The sequence below is a fragment of the Vombatus ursinus genome, unplaced genomic scaffold, assembly GCF_900497805.2.
Source record: "Vombatus ursinus unplaced genomic scaffold, bare-nosed wombat genome assembly UNPS02004422.1, whole genome shotgun sequence".
Lineage (NCBI taxonomy): Eukaryota > Metazoa > Chordata > Mammalia > Diprotodontia > Vombatidae > Vombatus > Vombatus ursinus.
In genome coordinates this window covers 794,953-820,873 of record NW_020944200.1, presented here as the reverse complement: position 1 = coordinate 820,873, position 25,921 = coordinate 794,953, and the positions used below count along the sequence as shown (strand labels likewise).

The following is a 25,921-nucleotide window of genomic DNA, read 5'->3' as shown; positions in this document are numbered from 1 at the left end:
TTTTTCCTGGAAAGCTCATTTATGACCTGGTCAGTTTTTTAGGTTTATTTAGATACTCTTTTTCCTTTCCTGTTAATCTAGGCAGTTTATATTTTTGTGAATATTCTTTCATTTCATTTAAATTGTTAAATTGATTGTCATATAATTGAGCAAAATAATTGCATTGATTTCATCTTCATTAGTGGTATATTCACCCTTTTCATTTTTAATAGTAGTGACTTGGTTTTCTTGTCTAATCATATTCACCAGTGGTTTATCTATTTTTTTTTTTAATAAAACCAACTCCTAGTTTTATTAATTCAATGGTTTTCTTACATTCAACTTTACTAATTAATTTAAATTAATCTTTAATTTTTAAGATTTCCAATTTGATGTTTAATTGGGGGTTTTTATTTGTCCTTGATATAGTTTTTTAATTGTATACTTAATTCGTTGGTATGTTCTTTCTCTGTTTTATTGATGTAAGAAGTTATAAAATTTTTCTTCTGATTACTGCTTTTGCTGTATTCCATTCCATAGGTTATCTCCAGCTATCTCTTTATTGTCATTCTCTTTAATAAAATTATTGTTTCTATGATTTGTTCTTTAGCCCACTCATTCTTTAAGATTAGGTTGTTTAGTCTATAGTTAGGTTTTTTGTTTGTTTGTTTGTTTGTTTGTTTGTTTGCTTTTTGTGAGGCAATTGGGGTTAAGTGACTTTGCCCAGGGTCACACAGCTAGTAAGTGTCAAGTCTGAGGCCAGATTTGCACTCAGGTCCTCCTGACTCCAAGGCTGGAGGTCTATCCACTGCACCACCTAGCTGCCCCTATAGTTAGTTTTTAATCTGTTTCCATGGTCCCTTATTGAATATAATTTTTATTGCATTGTGATCTGAAAAAGATGCATTTAACATTTCTACTTTTCTGTATTTTATTATAAAGTTTTTATGCCCTAATATATGGTCAGTTTTTGTAAAGGTATGATGTACCACTGAGGAAAAAGTATATTCTTTTCTGTTCCCATTCAAGTCTCTCCAGATATGTGTCATATCTAGTTTATCTAAATTCTATTCACTGCCTTAACTTCTTTCTTATTTATTTTTTGGTTATATTTATCTAATTCTGAGAGGGGAAGATTAAAGTACCCCACTATTGTATTACTACTGTCTATTTCCACCTGCAATTCATTTAACTTTATTTTTAAATTTAGTGCTATAGTATTTGGTGCATATAATTTTAGTCTTGATATTGCTTCATTGTCATAATTATGTCATAATGTAGTTTATATGTTTCTCTCTTTTAATTAAATCTATTTTAGCTTTAACGTTGCTACCCTTGCTTTTTTTGTATCAGCTGAACAATAATAAATTCTATTCCAGGCCTGTATTTTTACTTGGTGTGTATCTATCTCATTTTTAAATGTGTTTCTTGTAAGCAACATATTGTCCAATTCTGATTTTTAATCCATTCTGCTGTCTGTTTCCATTTTGTGGGGGAATTCATCCCATTCAGAGTTATAATTACTAGTTGAGTATTTCCCTCCTTTCTATTTTTCCTATTTCCTATTTTTCTATTATTTCTCCTCATCCTCTCTTTTTACCCAATCCCTCCTCACAAGTCTGATTTACTTCCAACTACTACTTCCTTCATCCACACCCTTTTAAAGAATTTTTCCTTTATACTCTCCCCTTCCCCTCCTATTCCTTAACCTACCCACCTCTCTAAGAATCCTGCCCTTCTTCTCTCTCCCCACCATCCTACTTCTTGATCTATATACTCTTCTAAATGTCCCTCCCTTATCCTGTCCCCTCACCCTTGTATTTCTTTATAAATTTAGAAGACTTTTATACCCTTTTAGATGTATATGTTATTCGCTCTCTAACTCAATTCTCTAAGCAGCCCTGCACCCTGACCTTCCACTGTAACAGTTCTTCCATTCATGTTTCCTTTGTATGAAATAATTCCTCCATTTTGCCTCTCCCTCCACAGTTTTATTTTTTGGAATCATCCCATCATACTCCAAGCCTTCTATCTATGTATGTTCTTTTAAACTACCCAAGTAATGATAACATTCTTAAGGGTACAAACAACATTTTCCTATATAAGAAGTAAATAGTTTGATTTTATTGAGTCCCTTATAATTGGTCTTTAATGTTTACCTTGTGTTTCTCCTGAATCTTATATGTCAGATTTTCCAGTGAGTTCTGGTCTTTTTGTCACAAATACCTGAAATTATTTTGATTCATTAAATGTCCTTTTTTTTTTCCCCTTCCCATTCAGGATTTTTCTGGATATAATAACTGGATAAGTTATTGTTTTGCAAACTCAGCTCCATTGCTCTTTGAAATCTAGTGTTCCAAGCCCTTCAGTCTTTTACTGTAGAAGCTGCTAGATCTTGTGTTATCCTGACTGTAACTCTGTAGTATTTAAATTTTTTGTTTTGTTTTTTATTTTTTTGCTTGTTATATATATATATATATGTGTGTGTGTGTGTGTGTATGTGTGTGTATATATATGTATATATATGTATGTATGTATTTTTTGGGGGGAGGCTAGGCAGTGGGGTTAAGTGACTTGCCCAGGGTCACACAGTTAGTAAATGTTATGTGTCTGAGGCTGGATTTGAACTCAGGTCCTTCTGACTCCAGGGCCATTGCTCTATCCACTGTGCCACCTAGCTGCCCCTGCTTGTAATATTTTTTCCTTGACCTTGGAGCTTCACAACTTGGCTATGATGTTCCTGTGAGTTTTCATCTCTTTCAGGTGGTGATCTTCTCCACACACACACACACACACACACCCACACACACACACCCCCCACACACACACCCATACACCCCCTTTACCCCACCCCATCTCCAGTCTCTCTCTAATCTTCTGTCTCTCCCTGTCTGTTGGCGCCTTCCTTTTTTGTCTATAAACATCTCCATATTTTTTCTATCCTTAAAAATCTCTTGCTAGGACTTTTTCCACCATCATCCTGTATCTCTCCTCTCCCTCTCACCTAAATTACATCTAGAGTGCTACATGCTAGGTGCTTCCACTTCCATCTCACTCTCTTGTTAACACTCTGCAGTTTGGCTTTGACCTCATATTAAGTAGAAACTTTTCTAAGTTACCAATGATCTCTTAATTGCTAGATCCAAATGGCCTTTTCCACTGTTAATTGCATCCTCCTAGATCCTTTCCCCCCTCTAGCATTTCGTGACATTGTTCTTCATTAGTTCTCCTACCTATCTGTTCTTTCTCAGGAATCTTTATCGAAATTGTACCCACTTACTATGAGTGACCCCTAGGGACCTGTTCTATGCTTCTTCTTTACTCTATATGCGAAGTTTTTAGTCTGGGTAGATTTTAGGGGATGCATGAAGTTGGATGGGAAAAAATGATATTTTTATCACATCTTTATTTCAGTGTAATTGATTTCCTTTGTAATCTTCTGTAGGTGATCTCATCATTCCCATGTATTCAATTATCTTTATGCAGATGATTGCCAGATTTATATATTTATCTCTAGACTCTCCTGTGTTAGAGTCCCACATCACCAACTCACTTTTGGTCATCTCAAACTCAACATGTACAAAATAGAATTAATTTTCTTTTTCCCAAACCTCCTTTTTTTCAGAAGCACCACCATCCTCCCACTCATCCAGGCTTACAACCCCCATGTTATCTTGGACTCCTTATTCACCCCATATGTCCAAATCAGTTTCCATATTACTTCATTTCTTTCACCACATCTCTTAGATATGTTTCCTTCTGTCTTCTCACACAGCCTTCACCTTAGTTCAATTTCCTATAATTTCTTACCTGAACTATAACAATAGCCTTCTAATTGATCTCCCTGCCTTAACTTTGTCCATATGTCAATTCATCTCTACCCTGCTGCCAGGAGGATATTTCTAAAGTGTAGGTCTGATCATGTTATCCTCTCTCAACTTCTCTGACCAGACTCAGTAAATTGCAATAGTTTACTGTTACCTCTAGGATCAAATATAAAGTCCTCTGTTTGGCATTTAAAGCTTTCATAACCAGATTCTTTCCTACCTTTCCAGTCTTCTTATATTTTGCTTCCTTCCACGTATTTTGTGATCTAGCTACACTGACCTAATTGCTGTTCCTTCCACATGATACTCCATCTCCTGTCTTTGTGCCTTTGCACTGACTGTCTCTTATTACTGGAATGCTTTCCTTTCTCACCTCTGCTGCTTAGTTTCCCTGGCTTTCTTTAAGACTGAGCTCACATGCTCAAAAGACAACTTTCAAGAGAAAGCCGTTTGCTGGTACTTCACATTCCACCTGCATTTTAAACAATCTAATTCCAAGCTTAGGTTTTTCCTAAACTTATTCTTCCTTCTTACTCATTTCTATCTTGATGTCTTTGATTCTTCTTCCTTAACTTTTTGCATATTAGCTACTAACCACTGCTATTCTAGCTCTATAAATCCTCTCTTTTTCATCTTCTCTATTCATCTTCCTTTCTTCTTTCCTATATTCACCCATCTATATACACATACATAGATATGCCTTATAATTAATTATCTATAAATGTTACACATTCCTACCAGATCATTAATTCCTTGAGGGCAGAGTCCATGTTTCACCTAAATTTTTTGTCTTTCCTAAAACTTAACATGGTGATTTACATAGAGTAGGCACTTAAAAAAGGTTTGTTGAATTATGTTTTGACTATCATTAAATACTATTTTATAATTTTCTTCAGTTTCTGATTATTTTGAATCATATGATACTTTTAGATAACTTTCATTTTTGTCCTCCCAAAAGTAGTGGTTATCTTTCAGTGAAGAAATTATGTAAGTAGAAATGTGTTTCTTAATGGTAATATTACTCTTAAAAGTCTTATGCTGCACCATGCTGAAAGCTTTAAGAATTACTAGATTTGATTAAGCAGTTGGGAGGGAAGACATCATGTTTCCGAGCATCCTTTTAGCTGTAATCCTATTCAATTATTGAAAGATTTTGACTGTATATTGATATATTTTTGTGATTTACTGAGATCTTTCATTGAATGCTACTACCAAATAGAAGTTGCTCATTTATATAATTTCTTATTTTATTATAATTCTTTAAATCATTAATGCCATACAAGGATTTTTCTTGGTCAGTTTTAAAGCTACAGTCCTTTTCCTTTTAAATAAAATTGCATAATTGGCATTCTCTTTTTATTCTTCCCTGAAAGCATCATTAATTTATGTATGTGTTTGATTCTCTATTCATGCTAATTTTCTAGACATTTTTCTCAAGAATTTACTGAAGTGCACATTAAGAGAGGGAAACTAGATTATTGGGAGCTTAATACTCAGTTCGTGTTATATTAAGCTCAAATATTTGCTCTTATTATTAAGAGAGGAAGTGTTGCATACACAACTCAGAAAATTTGACTCTAGGGTCAGAGGTTTAAATTATTCATGACATTTAGTTCACAATGTACTAATCATGTTTTGTTTTAAAGGGTGAAAATGATAAGTGATAGAAAGCTCTGTAGTTCAGCTATGTAGCTATTTTTGTGAGATGCACATCAGAAAGAGGGCTGCACCTATAGTATCCTGAACAGAATGCTAAACTTGGAGTTAGGAAGACATATGTTCTAATCCTGTCTCTGACACTTGCTGTATAACCATTAAATGTTGCTGAGTGTTTTTCTAACTGCCAAATGAGAATAATATTTACCTGTAGTAAGTACTTAGCAGGGTTGTTGTGGTCAGGCTCAAATGAGCATGTATGAAGTTCTTTGCAAATGTTAAAACACTATATAAATGGCAGTAATTATTAAATATCACTATTAGAAATCTTTACTCTGTAGCAAATAGAAACTCCCAGGAATCTAACAAATATAATTTCTAATATGGTATGATTTGGCAGGGGTGCAGGGAGATGTGAGGTTTGGTTTTGTTTTGTTTATTTGCATTCCCTTATGATAGTGCAGTTTTCTGCTCTGTGCTAGACCCTTGGGACACAAGAGACAAAAAATGGTTCTTGATTTCAAGAGCTTATATTCTACTGGGGTGATACATGTAACTCAGGTAAACATGTTTATTGTGTACCTAATTGTGCTTGGTTCTGTTAGGTGGTATGAAAAAATAATAACAATGGACAAGTAGTGTTTTAAAGTTTGCAAAATGTTTTATGTATATTACTTCATTTCTGTTACTGTATAAGGAAGAAAATCATAAACACAGTCCTAGCTCTGGTCACTTAAATACAGGCTATAGAGAAAGTAGAATAACATCACATTGATATGACTTTTGAGGAATGAAGGCTGTTACTATGATAAAAATGAGGAGGACTTCTTTTCTACACCTAGCAATATGGGCAGAAAACTAGATGAGTTCTAAGAGGCTATTAAGAATTTGCTTTATAAATACAAAGGAAGAAAGGGTAAATCTTACAGAATTTTCTAAAATCTCTGGTTAGTGGATGAGAACTTCAGATGTCACTATATCTTAAGGTATTTTTGAATGGCTTGATTTTTGAATAACTTGATCATAAACTTGTTGTAAAACCACTTATTTTTGTTTTCTAGGTTGGCAAATAAACAAGACAAAGAAGGGGCTTTATCAGAAGCAGATATAATTGAACGTTTATCTCTACAAAAACTTGTCAATGAGCAAAAATGTCGCTGTCACATAGTAAGTTTCTCTATCCCTCATTCTGTCTTTGCTTATTATTTTATGAATAACTTTACTGTACCACCAATAGCAATAGTCATATCCTTAAGCAGATTGTTCCTGTTGTCACCAAATCCTGGAGCTTTTACTGCAGCAACTTGCAGCCCAACTTTTAGCCTGTTCAAAACCAGTGTACTTATTGCTTCTCCATTGACATCTAAAGCAATTATGACTATCAGGCTTATGGTGGGCATTTGCAATTTCAAGTGCAGGTACAATAGATTAGACACTAGAGATCTTTTTTTTTTTTCACTTAAGGAGAACATAGACATCCTGGAATTTACATTTCTGACCTTTAGCCGTATTAATAAAATATGGAGAGATACAGCCTCTGTCAAACTTAATGCCTTCAATAATTTCCAATTCATCATCCAATGTTTTTCCGTCTTTTACTGTGATGACAACCTTTTGTCCTACCTTTTTCATTGCATCAGATATTATGTTGCCAATTTCTCAGTCTCCATTTGCAACCTGAGCAATTTCTTGAGGAATTGTGACAGGTTTAGACTGCTTCTTAAGCTCAGTAATGACAGCATCAGCAGCCAACATCTCTCCTGATCTCCACTGGATTTGCTCCTTTGCTAATTTTCTGAAAGCCTTCTTTAGCAAGGGATTGTAAAAGGACTGTGGCAGTGGTAGTGCTATCCCCAGCCTCTTCATTTGTGTTATTGGCAACATCCTGAACTAGCCTGGCACCAATGTTTTTATATTTGTCCTTCAAGTCAATTGCTTTTGCCACAGTCATACTATCTTTTGTTAGCTTGGGACTTCCCCAACTCTGTTCAGTGATCACAGTTCTTCCATTTGGCCCCATAGTAATGGCACCAGCATCAGCATCAGCTAAAAGATCTACACCTTGAAGCATTAAGGCTCGGGCATCTGCTCCAAATTGGACATCTTTAGCTTAAGCATGTATCGGGTAGGGGGCCAGTGCCCTAGATACTGGCCTTATCTGACAGAAGGACTGTAGATAACCAGAGCATTTCTGCAGGGGCAGGCGGACAAGCACATGGTGCAAATTGGCAACAACAAGTAGAACTTCTTGTATTTCAGTTGGTTTATGTGCAAATAGATAATGATGATGATAATATTAATAATAGCTGACATGTACATTATGCTTTAAAGTTTGTAAAGTATGTTATTTATATTTGATTAGCCTGGTATAGTAGATAAAGTGCTGGACTCAGAATCAGGAAAACCTGGATTTGAATCGTGCCTCAGACACTTCCTGGCTGTGCAATTATGAACAAAGCACTTAACCTTTCTGGCCCTCAGTTTTCTCATCTTCAGATTAGCAGTTTGGACTAAATTTGTGATCCTATAAACAGTACGTTTTGTAAGTTAAATGAAACGATAAATTCTTTTTTTTTATTTTATCTTGTGTAGTTATTTTTGAGACAGCTATCTTAATATGGGTAAATGCCTTATATTTTGTGTTTAGGTAATGTTCATTAAACAGTTGTTTACCATGTTTTTAGCAATCCTGTTCAGCATTCTGGGGCTCTGGGAAGAAATTTGACAAGTCCATAAGAAGTGGTCTTTATTGGTTGCTGTGTTGCATTGCAAACGACTTTGATGCCTTAAATGATCGAGTTGAAAAAGACACAATTGCTCAACGCATTCTTGAGAAAGTAGAGAGGCAGGAACGAATTGAGCGAGTGAGGAAACTACGAAGAGAAAGGTACTGACTAATTAAAGTACTCAGCCAAAATGCATCTCATGTCAAAAACACCAAAATTGTGGGAGTAATTTATATTTGTTGTTTTTATCCATTCAGTTTCCTCTTTTCTGTATGAAGGAAGCTACTGGGTAAGAATTTGTTATTTCTATGGATCTTTTGCACCTGCAAGTTTGGATGACATATTTGTAATAGTCCTTGTAATATCATACAACTATCATTATTATACAAATATTATGTTGTAGGCAAATTTACACAAAGAACATATTTTTTGCTTATAAGCCTTCATCATCTCTCAGAGTTTTATAATTTTGTCTATCCTCCTTATCAATTTTGAGACAAAGTGGATTTTCAAAGGAATTGTTAGACCAAAATCTGTTTATTTGCTTTTTCTTTTGTGGAAGGGTAAGAAAAGTTGTACTCTTCAAAAAAAATATTGCCTGAATGAAAACACTTAAGGTTTAAGTTATTAAATGCTGGATTAAAAATTAATTATGTCTTTTTATTTTTAAATAATGGTCCAGTATAAACATAAGTTGAAATTTAAAATATGAATAAAAATTCTTACAATATTCCTACATTTAACCTGTGTATATCTGTCTCTTATGTCAGGGAAGAAAGGAAAAGGTAATTGTCCTCTCCTTACTTGGGAAATAATAACCTTTTACAAGAAGGTGGCATATAGGTTGTATGGACCTGTAAAGGCATGGTAGAGCTCATGATAGGGTGGGGCTACTAGGTTATTATTCTCCTAGGTATTGGCCAGAAACCAGGAAAAGATGAGTTTTGTCCACAGGGAAACAGTTTCATAATCTATGCTAATACTGATTTTTCTCTTAAGCCACATATAGATTTGATATCCTTAGGGAAAAATACTTCTAGAGTGTAGATTTATTAATTTTTCTTTTCCTAAGAAAGTCATGAAGTAATGTCCATATTTGTCTTCAAGAGAATTAGGTTTCATCATTTTTCTAGCCTTATTGATAGTTGACAAATAATATAATCGTGAGGATATTAGTTTCCATAGAAATCTTGAATTCTTTTGGCTTTAATCAAGCTGTTTTGTGTATTCCATTTTTTAAACCGTGAATGTTGTGTTGTTTTTATAGTACAAAACAACAGTAATACATATAGATTAAACTTGGACAAGTTCTATCAAAAAAATTATACGTATCGCTGAGATTCTTTGAGTCTCTTCTTTTTCCTGTTGTACACAAAGCAAGCATTTTGATGAGTGATTTTTATGAAAGAAATAATTAGTAATTTTTTTCCAAGTATTTTTATTATTTCCTCCCCAAGAAACTACAGGCACTTGGTAGGCAAGTTTCCCTGTAACATTCCTTTTTTTTCCTTTCCTGCTTCCCCATGCAGACCCAACCATACTTGTGTTCCAAGGCCCCTTCTGGTGAGCAGAGCCTCCATAATTAACAATACATAGGTGTAAATTTGTGAGTGATACAGAAACTTTTAATTTCCTAGCACTTAGTCTCATTGATCTAGTTACTCACTTCCAGTATATTTGGAAAACAAAATACTGTTTTTAATGTTATGTTCATAGATAAACTTGATTATATTTTTTAAATGACTACTAAATGAATAACTTGAAAAATGAGGTCAAACTAAGATGAAGCATGAAAGGTTACATTAATCATGTTTTTTTCATTATATATATATGAGAATTAAAAGTTTCAGCTATAATCCTCAGTTTCATTATGTTTTATGATCCAGAGGTAGTAAACTTTTAAATGAACTTTATTGTATCTCTGACTGTTTTGTTTCAGGAACTGTTAATTACCTTTCACATATGGTATTATTTGCTATGTATCACAGAGACAGTGAATATGCCATTGATAGCTAGTTTTCTGAAGTACTGCTTTATTTTATTTACGTGACATGTAAAACAAATTTTTAATAGGTCCGTATACTGTTGTTCAGGAATACAACTATTATGCAATCATTTAAACATGTGAGTTCTAGTAATGTATATTTTTCTACTTATCTTTCTATTTGTTTTCTGTCTTTTACATATGTAAGCAAATTCTATCTATAGGTATGCATGCTCTCTATTTTTACATAAATATGTTCAAGAAAAAGACAGGAAATAGAGGTCAGACAAAGGAATAATTGTCATCTAGTATATCATACTATGTTTGTCAAACATGTATGTCAAACATCAGCTATGTCATGGAGAAGAAGATAAAGATTTGGGGAATAAAAGTTAGTCGTGTCTTCTACACCAGTTATAGTGCTAATGTAGACTTATTTTTTAATTTGGAGAAACTGGTAAACATGAATTATTGTCAGTTGGAATAAACAGTAATTTTAAAAAATGCATGGTCAGTCAAGTTGCACTGAAGTTTTAAAAAAAATCAGTCCATCAGTAAGCATTTGTTAAAAACCTACTGTTTGCCAGGTACTGTAGTAGGTGCTGGGACAGAAAGACAAAACCAAAACAATTTCTTGAATTCTCAAGGAACTTCCGTTCTATTGAGGGAAACAGCATGTATACATATAAGTAAATACACATATATGTATAACATATACATATGTATATACATGTTATACACAGAGTAATTTAGCAGAGTACTAGCAATTAGGGTAATCAGAAAATGCCTCACATAGAAGATGTTACTTGAGCTTAGCTACAAAGGAAACCTGGGATTCTAAAAGGCAGAGGTGAGGAGGAATGGGGAGACCAGCCTATTCAAGGGTAGGGAAACGAGAGAGAATCTTGTACAAGGCCATCACGTGGTTTAGGCTAGAAGAATGTTTGAAGTCCTGAAGATGACCAAAGGTCAATTACAAATAATTTTATGCCAAACTGTTTGAATTTTTTAAAAATTTAACTTATTTGCAAGTTATTTGTAAGTTAAGACTTTTGAGTAAAAGATTTCTTTCTGCTTATCCATCTAACAGAGAACAAAAGGAGAGAGAGCGTGCGGGAGAGCATCCTGAGTTTGACAACAATTTTGATTCTGAAGTGGATTTTGATCCATTTATTGTTAGCCCTTTTCAGCCTATAAATGTAGTAATTGCAGAGGTATGTATGATGACAAATGCAATTTTTGTTTTTAAGCCACAGGCCATAAGAAAGCATTTAGAGGAACATTGAAGGAAAGCCAGAGAAATAGTTACCAAGACACACCTGACGGGTTTGGTGGATGAATACCAATATGATTTTCTCCTCTGGTGCTAGAGATAGTGTGGTGTAAGTGAACAGAGAGCTGGTCTCAATGCCAGGAAGACCCAGTTTTGTCTCTGACATATACCAGCTGTGTGACTCTGGGCAAGTCACTTAACTTCTAAGTGTCCAGGCAACTCTGAATGAATCTGAGTTGCAGAGAAGGTGCTGCCCTGCATTGGCAGAAGTTCCTTCCTCAGAGGGAGATCTCTATACCAGTGAAGTAAATGAAAGGTTCAGAATCTATCCCTTTCCCTGTGAAGGTGGAAAGCATAGTTGTCAGAAAGAGATAAGAATGAACTGAAGCAAAATGAGGGAATGAACATAATGAATACAGACTGCTGCCATTGTTTCTTAAATTTCAGAATTGTGTTATTCTTGTTAGGATATTTATTCTTAAGTATTGTGTCTCTTCTTTCCCTGTCTTGCTGCTGTTATCTCATTGTGCTAATATGTAAATGCATTTTAGAATTTATAAATTGCTTTCTGATGATTTTTTGAGTACATTGTAAAGTGTTCTAAATTACCATAAACACTCAATGTGTCTGAATATCCCTTTGTGAATATAATTTGCAGTTGCCTAAAATTTTTACCAAAATTAATTTATATATAGATTGAATTCTTGTGTGTGTGTGTGTATGTGTATATCTGTGTATCTGTCTGTCTGTCTACGTCTATGTGATGACATCTAGATGTTACACATCTCAACAGCCCCTTAATCTTGGCAGCTCCTGGGCTTATTTTCTGTTACCTGGCAGATTGCTCATATAGCTAAATTGATGCTTCTGCTTATGCATGTTGTCTTCTAAAATCCTCCTCATTGCTTCATTATAGTTTCCCATTGGGCAACAGGTAATGATCAGTTTCTCCCAGTAGCTGTTGTTGCTGAGATGGGAAGGCAGCTTACAGAAGATACTGTACCTCTTAGTTTTCTTAGCTATCAGAATATTCCATTCTAGTTACATTTTCTTTAATGGTATTCCTATTTGCAGGAATGAGTACAACAAAATAGTTACATGAGTTATCATGTCTAATTTCTGTTAAATATGTTCATTTTTTGTTCATTTGAAAACATTGCCTAAAAAGAAAAATTGAAGCATTATTCTATATTTTGACATAGACGTTTATTTTGTGTGAGGAGCTTGCAAATGATGACCTTTGTATACTACAGTAAATGTTTTTATAAGCAATATGCCAATAAATTGCTCATACAGAGTATAGAGTACTGTGATTCATCCCACAAAACATGCTACACATCTCATAGTATAAAGAGAAACATTATTGTAGAACATAGTGAACTAGGTTCCATGTTAAAAATCCAGAATGAATATTGATATGATAAAATCACACATTGTATGTTTATAATAACATTTCTTAGTAGATCAGGCCTGCACAACCTGCAGTCAATGGACTGCAGATTGTGCAGGCTTGTAGTAGATCATACGTTAAAAAGAGAAAATAGGTGCACCTTATTTTTTAGGTTGCAAAACCTCTAAATTCTCTCTACATACGTTGAAGTAGTCTGTGTTTTATTTTTATGATGTGTGACTTTTTCTTCCTAAAACCTTGTTTAAAAAAAATCTCCTATGAAACACTTAATGTTCTTTCAAAACCATTGTAATGAAGGAAAAAAATACATACTTCTTAGGATTTTATTTTCACTTTCTTGGGTTGTATTGTACCAATGTAGAGTCCGTTTTTTCTCTTATTTATTGAACTATATTAACATTTTTAAAAGACTCCAATTTTACCTTTTTTCTAAATGATTATTTTAAATTTATTTAATTAAGACTTGGTGCTTTAGACTTTGAAATTACATAAACATATTGTGACAGTAAAGATGCTATGCTTTATTTTTTGTTAGAATGAAAAAAGAAGGCAGAGAGTGGTTAGAAATACGTCCAGCATTCTTCTGAAATCTAGCATAGAAGAGGAGCAGTCTGAGACACAGAGCCAGATCAGCTGCAGCAGCCAAAAAAGCGGTGATTGTGCATTCATAAACCCTCCTAAGAGGGTGACATTAACAAAGTGTGTGGAGAAAGAAACTGACACAGGCCAACAGTCCTCTGAATGCTGTGACTCAGGTGATAACTCTGATATAAAAAGAGTAACTTACTGTTTATGTTATGACTAAGAACCATAATACCTCTTCACAGATTTGTCTTATGTTTTTGTATTTTTTTTCCTCCCTAGGCTTTTCCTTCAAACTGTTTGGATCTTTGTGTATTACATATATTTTTATAATATATAGAATGAGATATACTTCAAAATTTTCCTATCAGGCAATATTTTCTCCCACTGGTTTTATTACCCAAATATATCAATATGTGTTATATTTTTATATTTTATATCTATTTAATTTTTTTCATTTAATTTATAATAGAATTAAATTACACAAAGGTTTATTAATTGTCTGCTAAGTACAAAGCACTGGGCTAGGTTTAAGAAAGCTGAAAGTTTTGTTAAGATATTTGCCCTGCCATAAAGGAGCTTACAATGTGAGGTATTACACTGAGATAACTTTAATACTAAGTTGTGTATAAGGATCATAGAATTCTTGAATTTCAAAATTGGAAGGCACATCTAGTCAGTCTGCTCCAACAATTATTGAACAGGAGGAACCAGTTCTACCACATTATCAAACAAGTGGCTTTCTAGCTTCCACGTGAACACCTCTAGTAATGAAGAACACGTTATGATGTATTCCTTTTTTAAATGATTCTCATTTGGAGGAAGTTCTTCCTTAATTCCAAAATTTAGTTCTTTATAACATTTATTCCTTGTTTATACTTTCTGGAGCCAAGTAATCAGTTCTAATCCTCAAGCAGTAGCCTTTCAAACACTTCAAAAGAGAATTTTTAGATAAACCATTTCTTCTCCAGGTTAAGCATATGTAGTTTTTAATAATTCCTGTAATTGTTGAGTGGAATTTATATTATTACAGAAAATACTCAGTTTAATATTTCCATTCTCAAATTTGTCTTCATGAAGATGGAATACAATGGGTTTTCAGGAATCCTCAAGTAGTCATACTTTTCAGTAAGTGTCACCTCAGACATCAGTTTATTTATTTATTTGCTTATGTATTTGTTTGTTTTTAATTTTTTCATTGGTTTACTCTTTTTTCCCTCTTAGTAATATTACACCTGCACTTCAAAAGCATTCTTATAATTAGGCTCACTTCCTGTTATTCGTGTCTAGCTGAAAGTGAACCAGCCATTTTTCCCTCCTGTAGGATGCTAAAATGACTGACTGGCTTTTTTGTTTTCTTTTTTAAATTGGTGGTTGGTTTGTCTAACATTGTAAATCGATGGGATGTCATAAAGAAACAGTTCCTTTTCTGGTTAATGATGTGACTCCATGGTATTTAAGAATTTCCATGAAGTTAATAATGCATAAGGAAATTATCAATACTTCATTAGCTCATACCATTAATCAGGTAGTGGATGTTTGTTAAGCAACTGCTATGTGAAAGGCACTATGCTAGGTGTTGAGGGAAACAAAAACTGAAGTGAAACTGTCTCTGCCTTCATAGAGTTTACATGGGAGAAATACAAGTATATAAAGAATAAATACAAAGTAATTTGGAAGGTACCAGACAAGTGAGGAAAGCCCCAACAGCTGGAGAGAACGGAATGTTTTTGTATTGAAGGTGTGGCTTTAGCTGAGTTCTCAAGAAAATTAGGGATTATAAGAGGTGGAGAAAAAGAAAGAGGCCATTCTAGAATAAAGGACAGCCTGTACAAAGGCATAGAGATGGGAAAGGGACTATTATATATGGGAAACAGCAAGAATTAACTAGACTTTAGAGTGTGTGAAGGCAAGTAATATAATTAGGCCCAGATACTTAGATGGGGGTCAAGTTGTAAAGGGCTTTAAATGGTAAATTTTATCATAGAGATAATAGGAAACATTTGGAGTTTATTAAATGGGTGACTTTGGCAGCTATATGGAGGATGAAATGGAAAGGGGAAGGTGAGTTGAAGACACCTATTGCTTTTGCAGTAGTCCAAGCAGAAGTTAGGGCCCAGGTCTAGGGTATGAATAGAGAGAGGGGGACATGTAAAAGAGATATAGAGGTAGAACTTTAAGATTTCATAACTACTTGGATGTGTAGGGCAAGGGATAGTAAGGATCAAGGATGACACTGAGGCTGCAAGCCTTCATGACAAGTAGAGTGGTGGTGGTACACTTGATAGAAATAGATAAGTGGCTTTTGAAAGATGAGTTCAATTTTGGGCATGATGAGAGAGAGGTGACATAGAGTAGAGGTATTAAGCCTGTGGCCTACATTTTGACCAACAAAATTTTTTTGCTTTTCTTTTTCTTTTCCCTTTTCTAAATTACATTAATGCATATTTATGGAATAAAACAAGCATTTCCATAACAGTACAATAAAAAAGATGATTGTGCATGAAACTGCAAATCAGCTATGCACAACATGCTATTCCTTTCAAATATACAACAAAATTATCTTTTACACATTTATACATTTCTTTTTCCTTTTTTTCTAAATCCTCCACCCCTCCCACCCTAGAGAAGGCTACCATTAGACACAAATAGGTATATTTGTATATACATATACATGTATATGTATATGTACATTAAATTGTTCTATATATATTTCTATTTATCAATTCTGAATGCAGGTAGCATCTTTCTTCATATTACTTTTATAGTTAATTTGGGTATTTATAATAGTCAAAATTACTTATTCACTCAAAATTGGTCTTAAAACAATACTGCTATTACTATATACAGTGTTCTCTTGGTTCTGCTCATTTTTCTCTTCATGATTTCATGCAAGTTTCTTTCATTTTTCAAAGATTGTTGAGCTCAGCATTTTTTTTGGTAAATAGTATTTTTGTAACAGATTTTGAGTTCCAAATTTTTTCTCCCTCCTCCCCCCAGGATGGCAAGCAATCTCTGATATAGGTTATATTTGTGAAGTCATGTAAACATATTTCCATATTAGTCATATTGTGAAAGAAGAAACAAAACAAAAGTGAAAAGCCACAAAAAAAAAGAAAATAGCCTTCTTCAATCCACATTCAGATTCCCTAGTTCTTTCTCTGGAAGTGGATGGCATTTTCTATCATGAGTCTTTTGGAATTGTCTTGGATCTCTGTATTGCCGAGAAGAGCTAAGTCAGTCATAGTTGATCATCGCACAAAGTTGCTGTTACTATGTACAGTGTTCTCCTGGTTCTGCTTACTTCACTCAATAGTTCCAAATTGAATGGTTGAATCAGTTCACAACTCCACCAACAATGCATTAGTGATCCAGTTTTCCCACATTTTCTCCAACATTTATTACTTTCCTTTTCTGTCATATTAGCCAATATGATAGGTGTGGGATGGTACCTCTGAGTTGTTTTAATTTGCATGTCTCTAATCAAGAGTGATGTAGAGCATTTTTTCCCATATGACTATAGATAGCTTTAATTTTTTTATCTGAAAATTACCTGTTCATATCCTTTGACCATTTATCAAATGTGAGTTAGAATATTTTTTCATATGGCTACAGATAGTTTTAATTACTTCATCTGAAAACTGATTTTATCTTTTGATCATTTTTCAATTGGGTGGGGAAGCTTCAAATTTTTATAAATTTGACTCAGTTCTCTATATGTTAGAGAAGTGAGGTTTTTATCAGAGAAACTTGCTTCAATATTTTATTCACAGTTACTATGGCTAACTGTATTTCTCTCCATCCTATTCCCCCCTCCTATTTATTCTGTTCTCTCTCCCCTTTCACCCTGTCCCTTCTCAAAAGTGTTTTGCTTCTGATTGCCCCTTCCCCCAATCTGCCCTCCTTTCCATCACCCACCCCCCCCATCCTTTTCCCCCCCTACTTTCCTGTAGGGTAAGATAGATTTCTATTCCCAATTGAGTGTGTATGTTATTTCTTCTTAGAGTCAGTTTTGGTAAGAGTAAGATTTACTCGCTTCCTGTCACCTCCACCCTCTTCCCTTCCATTGTAAAAGCTTTTTCTTACGTCTTTTATGTAAGATAATTTACCCCATTCTATCTCTCTCATTCTCTTTTTCCCAGTGCATTCCTTTCTCAACCCTTAATTTCAATTTTTTTCTTTAGATATCATGCCTTCATATTCAACTCATACCTGTACCCACTGTCTGTATAACTCCTAACTACCCTAATAATGAGAAAGGTCTCATGAGTTTTAAATATCATCTTCCCCTGTTGGAATGTAACAGTTTAACATTATTAAGTCCCTTATGATTTACCTTTCCTGTTTACCTTTTTATCTTTCTCTTGAGTCTTGTATTTGAAAGTCAGATTTTCTATTCAGCTCTGGTCTTTTCATCAAGAATGCTTGAAAGTCTTCTATTTCATTGAATGTCCATCTTTTTCCCTGAAGGGATTAAACTCAGTTTTGCTGGGTGGGTGATTCATGGTTGTAATCCTAGCTTCTTTCCCCTCTAGAATATAATATTCCAAGCCATCCAGTCCTTTAATGTAGAAGCTGCTAAATCTTATGTTATCCTGATTGTTGCTCCACCATACTTGAATTGTTTCTTTCTGACTGCTTGCAGTATTTTCTCCTTGACTTGGCAACTCTAGAAGTTGGCTGTAATATTCCTGGCAGTTTTCTATTTGGGATATCTTTCAGGAGGTGATCAGTGGATTCTTTCAATTTCTATTTCACCCTCTGATTCTAGAATATCAGGTCGTTGATAATTTCTTGAAAGATGATGTATAGGCTCTTTTTTTTGATCATGGCTTTCAGGTAGTCCAATAATTTTAAAATTATCTCTCCTGGATCTATTTTCAGGTCAGTTGTTTCTCCAGTGAGATATTTGACATTGTTTCCATTTTTTTCATTCTTTTGGTTTTGTTTTATTATTTCTTGATTTCTCATTAGCTTCCATTTGCTCCATTCTAATTTTTAAGGAATTATTTTCTTCAGTAAGCTTGGACCTCCTTTTCCAATTGGCCAGTTTTGCTTTTTAAGGCATTCTTCTCCTTATTGGCATTTTGGATCTCTTTTACCATTTGGCCTAGTCTGATTTTTAAGGTCCTTTTTTCTTCAGTATTTTTTGGTGTCTCCTTTACCAAACTGTTGATTTGTTTTTCCTGATTTTCTTGTATCACTCTCATTTCTCTTCCCAATTTTTCCTCTACCTCTCTTACATGATTTTAAAATCCTTTTTTGAGCTCATCTGTGGCCTGAGACCAATTTATATTTTTCTTGGAGGCTTTGAATGTAGGAGCTTTGACTTTGTGGTCTTCTTCTGAGTGTCTGTTTTGATCTTTCTTGTCACCATTGTAACTTTCTATAGTCAGATTTTTTCCATTATTTGCTTGTCTTTTATTTGTTATTTTGTTTATGTTTGTTAAGGTAGGACTCTACTTCCAGGGTGGAGGGCACACTCTCCCAAACTTTAGGGGTTTTTTGCAGCTGTTTTCAGAGATGTTTTTAGGAACTTGTAAATTTTAAGTTCTTCCAAGGTGGTATGATCAAGGAGTGGTATGTGTCCTACTCCCCTAGCCAGTGTTCTCATCTATGAGCAACCACAAGCATTCTTTTCCACCCTTGAACTGTGAGGAGGTTACCCCCTTCACTGCTGCAGCAAGTTCTGCTATGCTAGTGTTCCCTCACCCTGGGACTGCCACCCAGGACTGCAGCCTGCATCCAAGTATGGCAAAGCAACAGAGTCCTGCCTCAAAGACCCCTATAATGTCCTTCTGACCAGTTGTTCCAACCCCTTACCATCTGAGAGCTGAGAGCCCTGGAAGCAGCCACTGCTACTGCCACTGATGCTGCTGATTCAGTCAGTCCCAAGGCCTGGTTCTGGTTGGCCGTGGGCGTGGCTGTGCCTGTGGCTGTGCTGATGCTACCTGGCCTTGATTGGGGTCTACTCTCACCCAGCTGAGGCAGTGCATTCCTGCTGATCTTCTTAGTTGTCTTTGGCATCTGTGGGCTAAGAGGTCTGGAAACCGCCACTGCTGCTACTGATTTAGTTGCCTTGAGGACTGTTTGCTAAGGGCCTGGTCTGTGCTGGCAGGGTCTGCAGTGGATTGTACTCCTTTTACCCTAGTGCAACAGACCTTTTCTTCCTGACCTTCCAAGTTGTCTTGGGCTAGGAATTTGTTTCACTCCATCTTTTTGTGGGGTCTGCTGCTCTAGATTTTGTTTAGAATCATTTTTAAAGGTATTTGGAGGGTTTTGGGGGAGAGCTCAGGTGAGTCCCTGCCTTTACTCCACCATCTTGGCTCTGCCTCTGGCCAATTCTACTTTTAAAGGAGTTGTTTTCTTCAGTAGATTTTTTTTTCCATTTTGCCAGTTATATTTTTTAAGGAATTGTTTTCTTCAGTCAATTTTTTTGCTTGCTTTTCCAAGCTGCTGACTTTTTTTTTTTAATAATTCTCTTGCATAACTCATTTCTTTTCCCAGTTTTTCTTCTATTTCTCTTGATTTTTAAAAACCTTTTTGATTTCTTCCAAGAGGTCTTTTTGGTCTTGAGACCAATTCATATTACCCTTTGTCGCTTCACGTGTAGGCATTTTGACATAGTTGTCCTCCTGTGAGTTCATGTTTTGATTATTTATTTATTATTTGTCTGAAAGGGTTATTACTAGGTTCTTGTAGCCTTGGTCGAGTATTCAGTCACAGTGACTCCTCAAAGACCATTTAGGGAGTCACAAGAGGGTGTTCATTGTCTTTATTAGTGGAAAGATTGTTCCCACTAATGAAATTCCTAATTCTTCAAATACTGATGTGAATTTAAAATCAAGGCATCCATCTCACAACATATGGGAATGGTATTTGTGTATCACCTGAGCTAAACAGAATTTAAATCTCTGTCTTCAGAATGGGCAAGCAAGTTTCTGATTTTCTGAAAAGGTATAAGAAGTCAATTCTGTGACAATAGCCAGTTATCTTGATACCTAGAAAAAAATCTTAATCATTAAATAATAGTTTGTGTCCACTTAGAGGAGTTAATATTACTTTTAGTCAATGTAAATACATTAAGAAGAAGTCACAGCCACTCTAACTTCATTTCATTTTTTGGCAGTTAGGATTGATACATTAGGAACTCCCACAAATATAGTATGCCTAGATTTTAGCAAGGCTGTTTTGACGTTTTCTCTCATAATATCCTCTTGGAGATAGAAAGATATGAACTTATTGGTAGTGTACAGTTATGCAAAATCAGAACTAGTCAGATTATCAAAACCAAAGATTTTCATTAATGGGGATTAATACAAGCGTGGAAGGTTGTCTTCAGTCAAGAATGACCCAGTGCTCTACGCCTGGCCTTGTCAATTTACTGTTTAGATTAATGCTTAAAGATGTACTTGGAATGCTTGCTTAATCACGTTTGTAGATAATATGAACGTAATACGACAAAACTGAGATCCATAATGATCTCAATAGAGTGTCAAGTATAGGGAAATCTAATAAGATGTCACTTTCAGCAGATAGAACTAGAAAGTCTTATGCTTTACAGTTCAAGCAATAAACTCTGCAAGTACAAGATAGCAATGTAAGAAGTTCAAGAGTTTGGGAGGTTTGTTGTTTTTTTTTTTCGTTAAACCTCTTGGGGCTATGGGTAAACTGAACTTAGTATGAGTCAATAGTGTGATATCACCACCAAAAAAGTCAAGAATGTTTTAGGATGCATTATAAAAGCATAATGTTCATAACAAGAGCAATATATTCCATTCTGATTAGAGTACTTTTGGAGTAGTGTATCCAGTTTAGAGTATTATTTTTGTTTCAAAAGACTGGGTCTCCCCATCTTACCAAGACTCTAAGCACAGAAACTATTCATAGGTTGGATCCTCCTTCTGATTAGCACAATAGCTTTGACCTGCTTTTACTAACCTACACCAGTTTATCCCTCCTTAGGCAATCTGGTGACCCCCTACTCCCAAGGCTCACCATATTAGTGCTAAAGAATGTGAACACCTGATTGACATACCCCTCTACAGCGCAGAAATCCCAAACTCAAGAGCTTAAACAGCCTCAGCTCTCTCTATCTGTTCCCACCCCCTAATTTAGATAGGATTTTAGGAGTATACTACCTTACTAGTGCTAAACACTGTCCCTAGGAAGGCTACCAGGAGTGTGAGACGTACTAAATCTCATCACACGAGAATCTCTTGAATGAACTATAGTTGTTTGGCATAGATAAGGGAAGGAAGAATTGTGGGATCTCTGTATTCAAAAGTTTGAAAGAGTTGTATAGAAGAGAGATGCTATGCTTAACCTTAAAAGACATTAGGCTCAATGGTTTCGAGGTTGGATTGGAACTGCCAGTCAGGGTGGTAGATTCGGGGCTGGTGTCTTCTACCATGGCAGACTAAAATCCTTCTACACCTTAGAATGGGGCTTAGTGAGCTGCTATATCCAAATTTAAATTCATCACCTGGTAGCCAACTCTTAGGCAATGAACCTTTCAAGACTTAGCAAGGTAAACTTCAAAGACAGAAAGCCTGTTGCCAGGCCCTGACCTGAAAACTTTCCTAACTTGGTAGGACCTAATAGAACTTTCATTTTGTTTTTATGGATAAGAGGCCACTTCCACCTCCTGAAGGAAGAATAGCTTAGAGGATGAGTATCTGTAGTCTAGGCTTTAAAAACAAAATAGTTACTTGTCTTCATATAATGTTACAATTCTTATAATGTGTCATTTAATTTATTCTGAACTTAATATTTATATTCCATATAGATTGCAATAGAAAGAAAAATAAGAAATTCAGGTGCCTAAGAAGTCAACGGGTAACACCAATTAATACAGGAGATTCTGATCCAGAAATTGTGACATCACCCCAGTGTCCTATGTCTGGTGAGTAATCAGGAAAAAAAATTTCCCCCAAAACATTTTTGAACAGTTTCTAAGTGCTAAATTAGCAGGTTTTCACATTTCCACAAAAAAATGTCAGTCATGGTAACCCTACCATAGTGAAAATAGGAAGATAAGTTCTCTTTTAAAGATCTGTGCACAGAATGGTGGATTTTTGAATTGAGACCCATTAGAATACTATTTTTCACAGCCCTACATTAGAGCTCAGTTATGTAGACTTGCCTCTATATAAGTTTGACACATGGCATATTTTTAAAGCAACTACTGAAACTATTTGATTTTCAATTCATAGTATCACTTTGGCTCCAGAATGATTGAACTTAAAGGTAGATTTCCTTTGATATTTTTCTTAGTAATCCCTAATTAAATTTGAATGCTATTATTAATTAATTAATGCTGTGCTAAATTTTTTCCCTTTATTCTATGTGAATAAAACTTGATATGTAATGAGCCTAACTGCCTTTAGTTAAAAGTGTAACTTGGAAAACATTTAAAAAAGATACAAAGATATCTAGAATTATCATTCATCAGTTTTTATTTGACCTTTAAGTTTATGCCTAATTCTTAATGAAACAAGGATACTCTGAGCAGACCTACAACTTGACAGCACTGTGATATTTTTGAATGTTTCTGTTTTCCTTCAGTTGGCTGGGAAATCCCCAGAGTCACTAGACTTCCAAAACTTGAACCTCTTGGTGAAACACATCGTAACGGTAATGCCACAAGATCATTATTTGATGTCTCCTCTGTATTTTCTCTATACATTTTTACATGTTAGTTCAACAAGCATATTTTATTTTTGAAAATCTGTTTTATTTTCCTCTGATTTCTAAAAATTTTATTTTATTTTTCTTCTGTTAAGTACATTGGTGTCTGTATGGTTTCATTTGATATACTTAAAGTGCAGTTACAAAAATATTCCAGCTAGCACTTGACCGTCATAATTATCCCAATAATTCTGGAAAAGAAAAACAATAAAATCTTTAAATGTTTAAAAATTTTAATTTATGTAATGGCAATTTATATAATGGCAATATGAAGGAATCTTAAGTTGTTCTTTGTTAAATAACTGTGCCACATCATAAGTCTTCTCTCATGTAAATAAGGATCTTGAATACAAAATATTAAGTTCTAGTCAAATTGAGGAATTGAGGATTTAACTCTGAAGGTTTAAAATAGGATTTTCTTATAAACAGTAAATTGAATGACCACATACTTAAATAGTACTTGTGCTAAGTCATCGTGAAAGTCGTGGAATTCTTTAATTTGATCCATATTGAACTTCAGAAAGAATTTTAAAAAATGTAAATCAGGTAAGGACATAAATTAAGATATTTGTGTGAAATTATCTTAAATCAGGTGGTAATTAGGGAATGACTTTGAGGTTTAGGGGTTCAGTGGTGCTGGGACCCCAATATCACAACACACAGGTCCTGCCCAAAAGAATTCAAACCAAGCCTTCTTTGAGCCAAAGACAAGGTTTATTAGAACATCCATGATATGGGGCAGACTCTCAAGGAGTCTGAACATTAGTAAGCTTTTGGTTAGATTTTAAGAATCTAAGCATCTTAATGGAGAAAAGATGGATCTTATATGCAGAAAGACTGTGGGAGGGATCTTGGAGTGGCCTAGTAGTTTGGGGTGACTGGAGGAGGGGTCTAAGGAAGATCTGAATGGGAGTGGACAGTAAGCTAGGGTGAACAGAATTCCTGGGATCTGGACCATGTGGCCAAGGGAGAATGGAGCCTAGCTAGGATTGAAGGGGGGGGTGCATAGGGAGGTGGGAGGTAAGACAATAGAGGGCTAGGCTAGGTTAAGGATAACAGAATTGGGAGATTGGCTGTAGCCACAATGAAAGGCCAGTTGATGGGATTCTAGCCTCAGGGGAACGCCAGAGATTTGGCCATGTGGGAGAGTTCAGGGTTTTTCCTTTCTGGGGTCTAGAGCCCATCCTTATCATTCCCCCCTCAAACAAATGGGACTCAATAGAGCTGTCCCTGCCTTGAGGGGGTCCCAAAGAGAAGATTAACTGGAACCGAGCACAGGCTGCATCCAGGAAATGATGGGGGGACATTGGCTGGTACCTGCTATTTGCTATCAACTATAGGTGAATGGCTTGTAGTCGGAAGACACAAATCTGACAGAAAAGACTGCAGGGCCCAGATGTGACAGGATAAAACATCCTTAGCTCTGATTGGATTCAGATAATTCAGTTTTCCAACCATTCAAATCCACCTCATAGCCAGACTCAGGAATAGCCAGGTGGGTAACATTCCTTTTCAAAGGAACATAATGGAGAAACTGACACCGGAGGATCACATCTTAGACTGAGGCTAAAATTGGCCTCTAAGCTTTTTCCCAATGCTGACTTCCCACCAGTATCACATTCTTTTTGAGTAGCTTGTGGCATTTTTCAGATGGTGGATTATTAATTATTGATGAGTTATTATGATCCATCAGATAACTCAAAATCCTGTGAGTTTTTACCTCAGACAGCAAGTTTCATTAGTCAGAGCTTAGGAAAAACTTTTCTAGGATTTACATCTCAAACTTAAATTTGTCCTCAATCATTAGAGATTTCTATACACTTGCAAATTCTCAGCAAATTAAAACCCAAACAAGCTTTTTGGCAAGTTTACACATTAAAACAATAACCAAGAATATCCAAATTATTTTAGCGGCAACCAAATTAAGAAAAGTTGCTTGACATAACTGATACAAAAAGTTCACCAGTTTGAAAGTTGAAACAAACCCATTACCAGTCAGATGACTTCAGTTTTGCTAAATGCATTTGCAAATTACTGTACACAGAGAATCAACACTTCATTTAACAGTTAAAACTACAAATTTAAAAGAGCGTGCTTACCCAAGTTCAGAGGCTAGCTTCTTTACCTTGAGCAGGATGTGTTGAACCTGGGTGATGCTTCCAGGCAAAGGTTGCCCTAGGGCCCAAGGGCCCAGGCCATAGCTGCTGCCCCTCCTTCCTCCTTTGTTTCCCAGGTGGGGGTGGGTGAAATCAAAGGTGAGGGGTAAAGGGTGAAACTCTCTTCTCCTATGAGAGGGGTTGACAGATACCCTCTTTACTCAAGCGAAGGGAGGGAAAAAAGAGTGACCAGGGTTGTAAGGAGTTCCAGACTCCTTAGTGATCGATCACAAAACCTCCAGAATCTGCCAAGATATTTTTAGCTGTTTTAACTTTCCCTTGTAACCTCCATAAAAGAGAATTCGGGGGTATAGAGGGAAGGGAGTAAGTAAGCCTCAGGGAACCAAAAAGCAACTGCAGTTTTCCCCAATTCTCTAGTGCCAAGAGAACTGACAGAATTGGGTGTACACTTCCAGATAGGGCGCCCGTCCTTGTCCTCTATGCTGTGGAAGGTGTGCCTAGGTCCATGGCCTCAAACTGACGCAGTGGACTGAGAGCCTGAGAGCGTCAGGCCAAGTGCAAGACAGCCTCTTAACTGTCTGCCCGAAAAGCACCTCTAAGCCTTGGTGCTTGCAGAGCACAAAATGGGAGAGGAGGCTTATATACCTTCCAGTCTTGGCTAGAGAAGAACTTGGGG

At 35.5% G+C, this 25,921-nt stretch overlaps 1 protein-coding gene and 1 pseudogene across 1 annotated transcript in view; one reads left to right on the top strand and one right to left on the bottom strand.

Annotated features, from left to right (window-relative positions):
- Positions 1–25,921, top strand: part of ARL13B (ADP ribosylation factor like GTPase 13B) — a 71,089-nt gene that overhangs the window by 34,994 nt on the left and 10,174 nt on the right. Inside the window, exons 4-9 of the mRNA XM_027835868.1 lie at positions 6,524–6,629; positions 8,147–8,349; positions 11,263–11,386; positions 13,392–13,611; positions 22,227–22,343; positions 23,006–23,074. Coding sequence (XP_027691669.1) covers positions 6,524–6,629; positions 8,147–8,349; positions 11,263–11,386; positions 13,392–13,611; positions 22,227–22,343; positions 23,006–23,074 — 839 coding nt within the window. The remainder of the gene's footprint in view (positions 1–6,523; positions 6,630–8,146; positions 8,350–11,262; positions 11,387–13,391; positions 13,612–22,226; positions 22,344–23,005; positions 23,075–25,921) is intronic.
- On the bottom strand, positions 6,665–7,651 carry LOC114023298 (annotated as a pseudogene).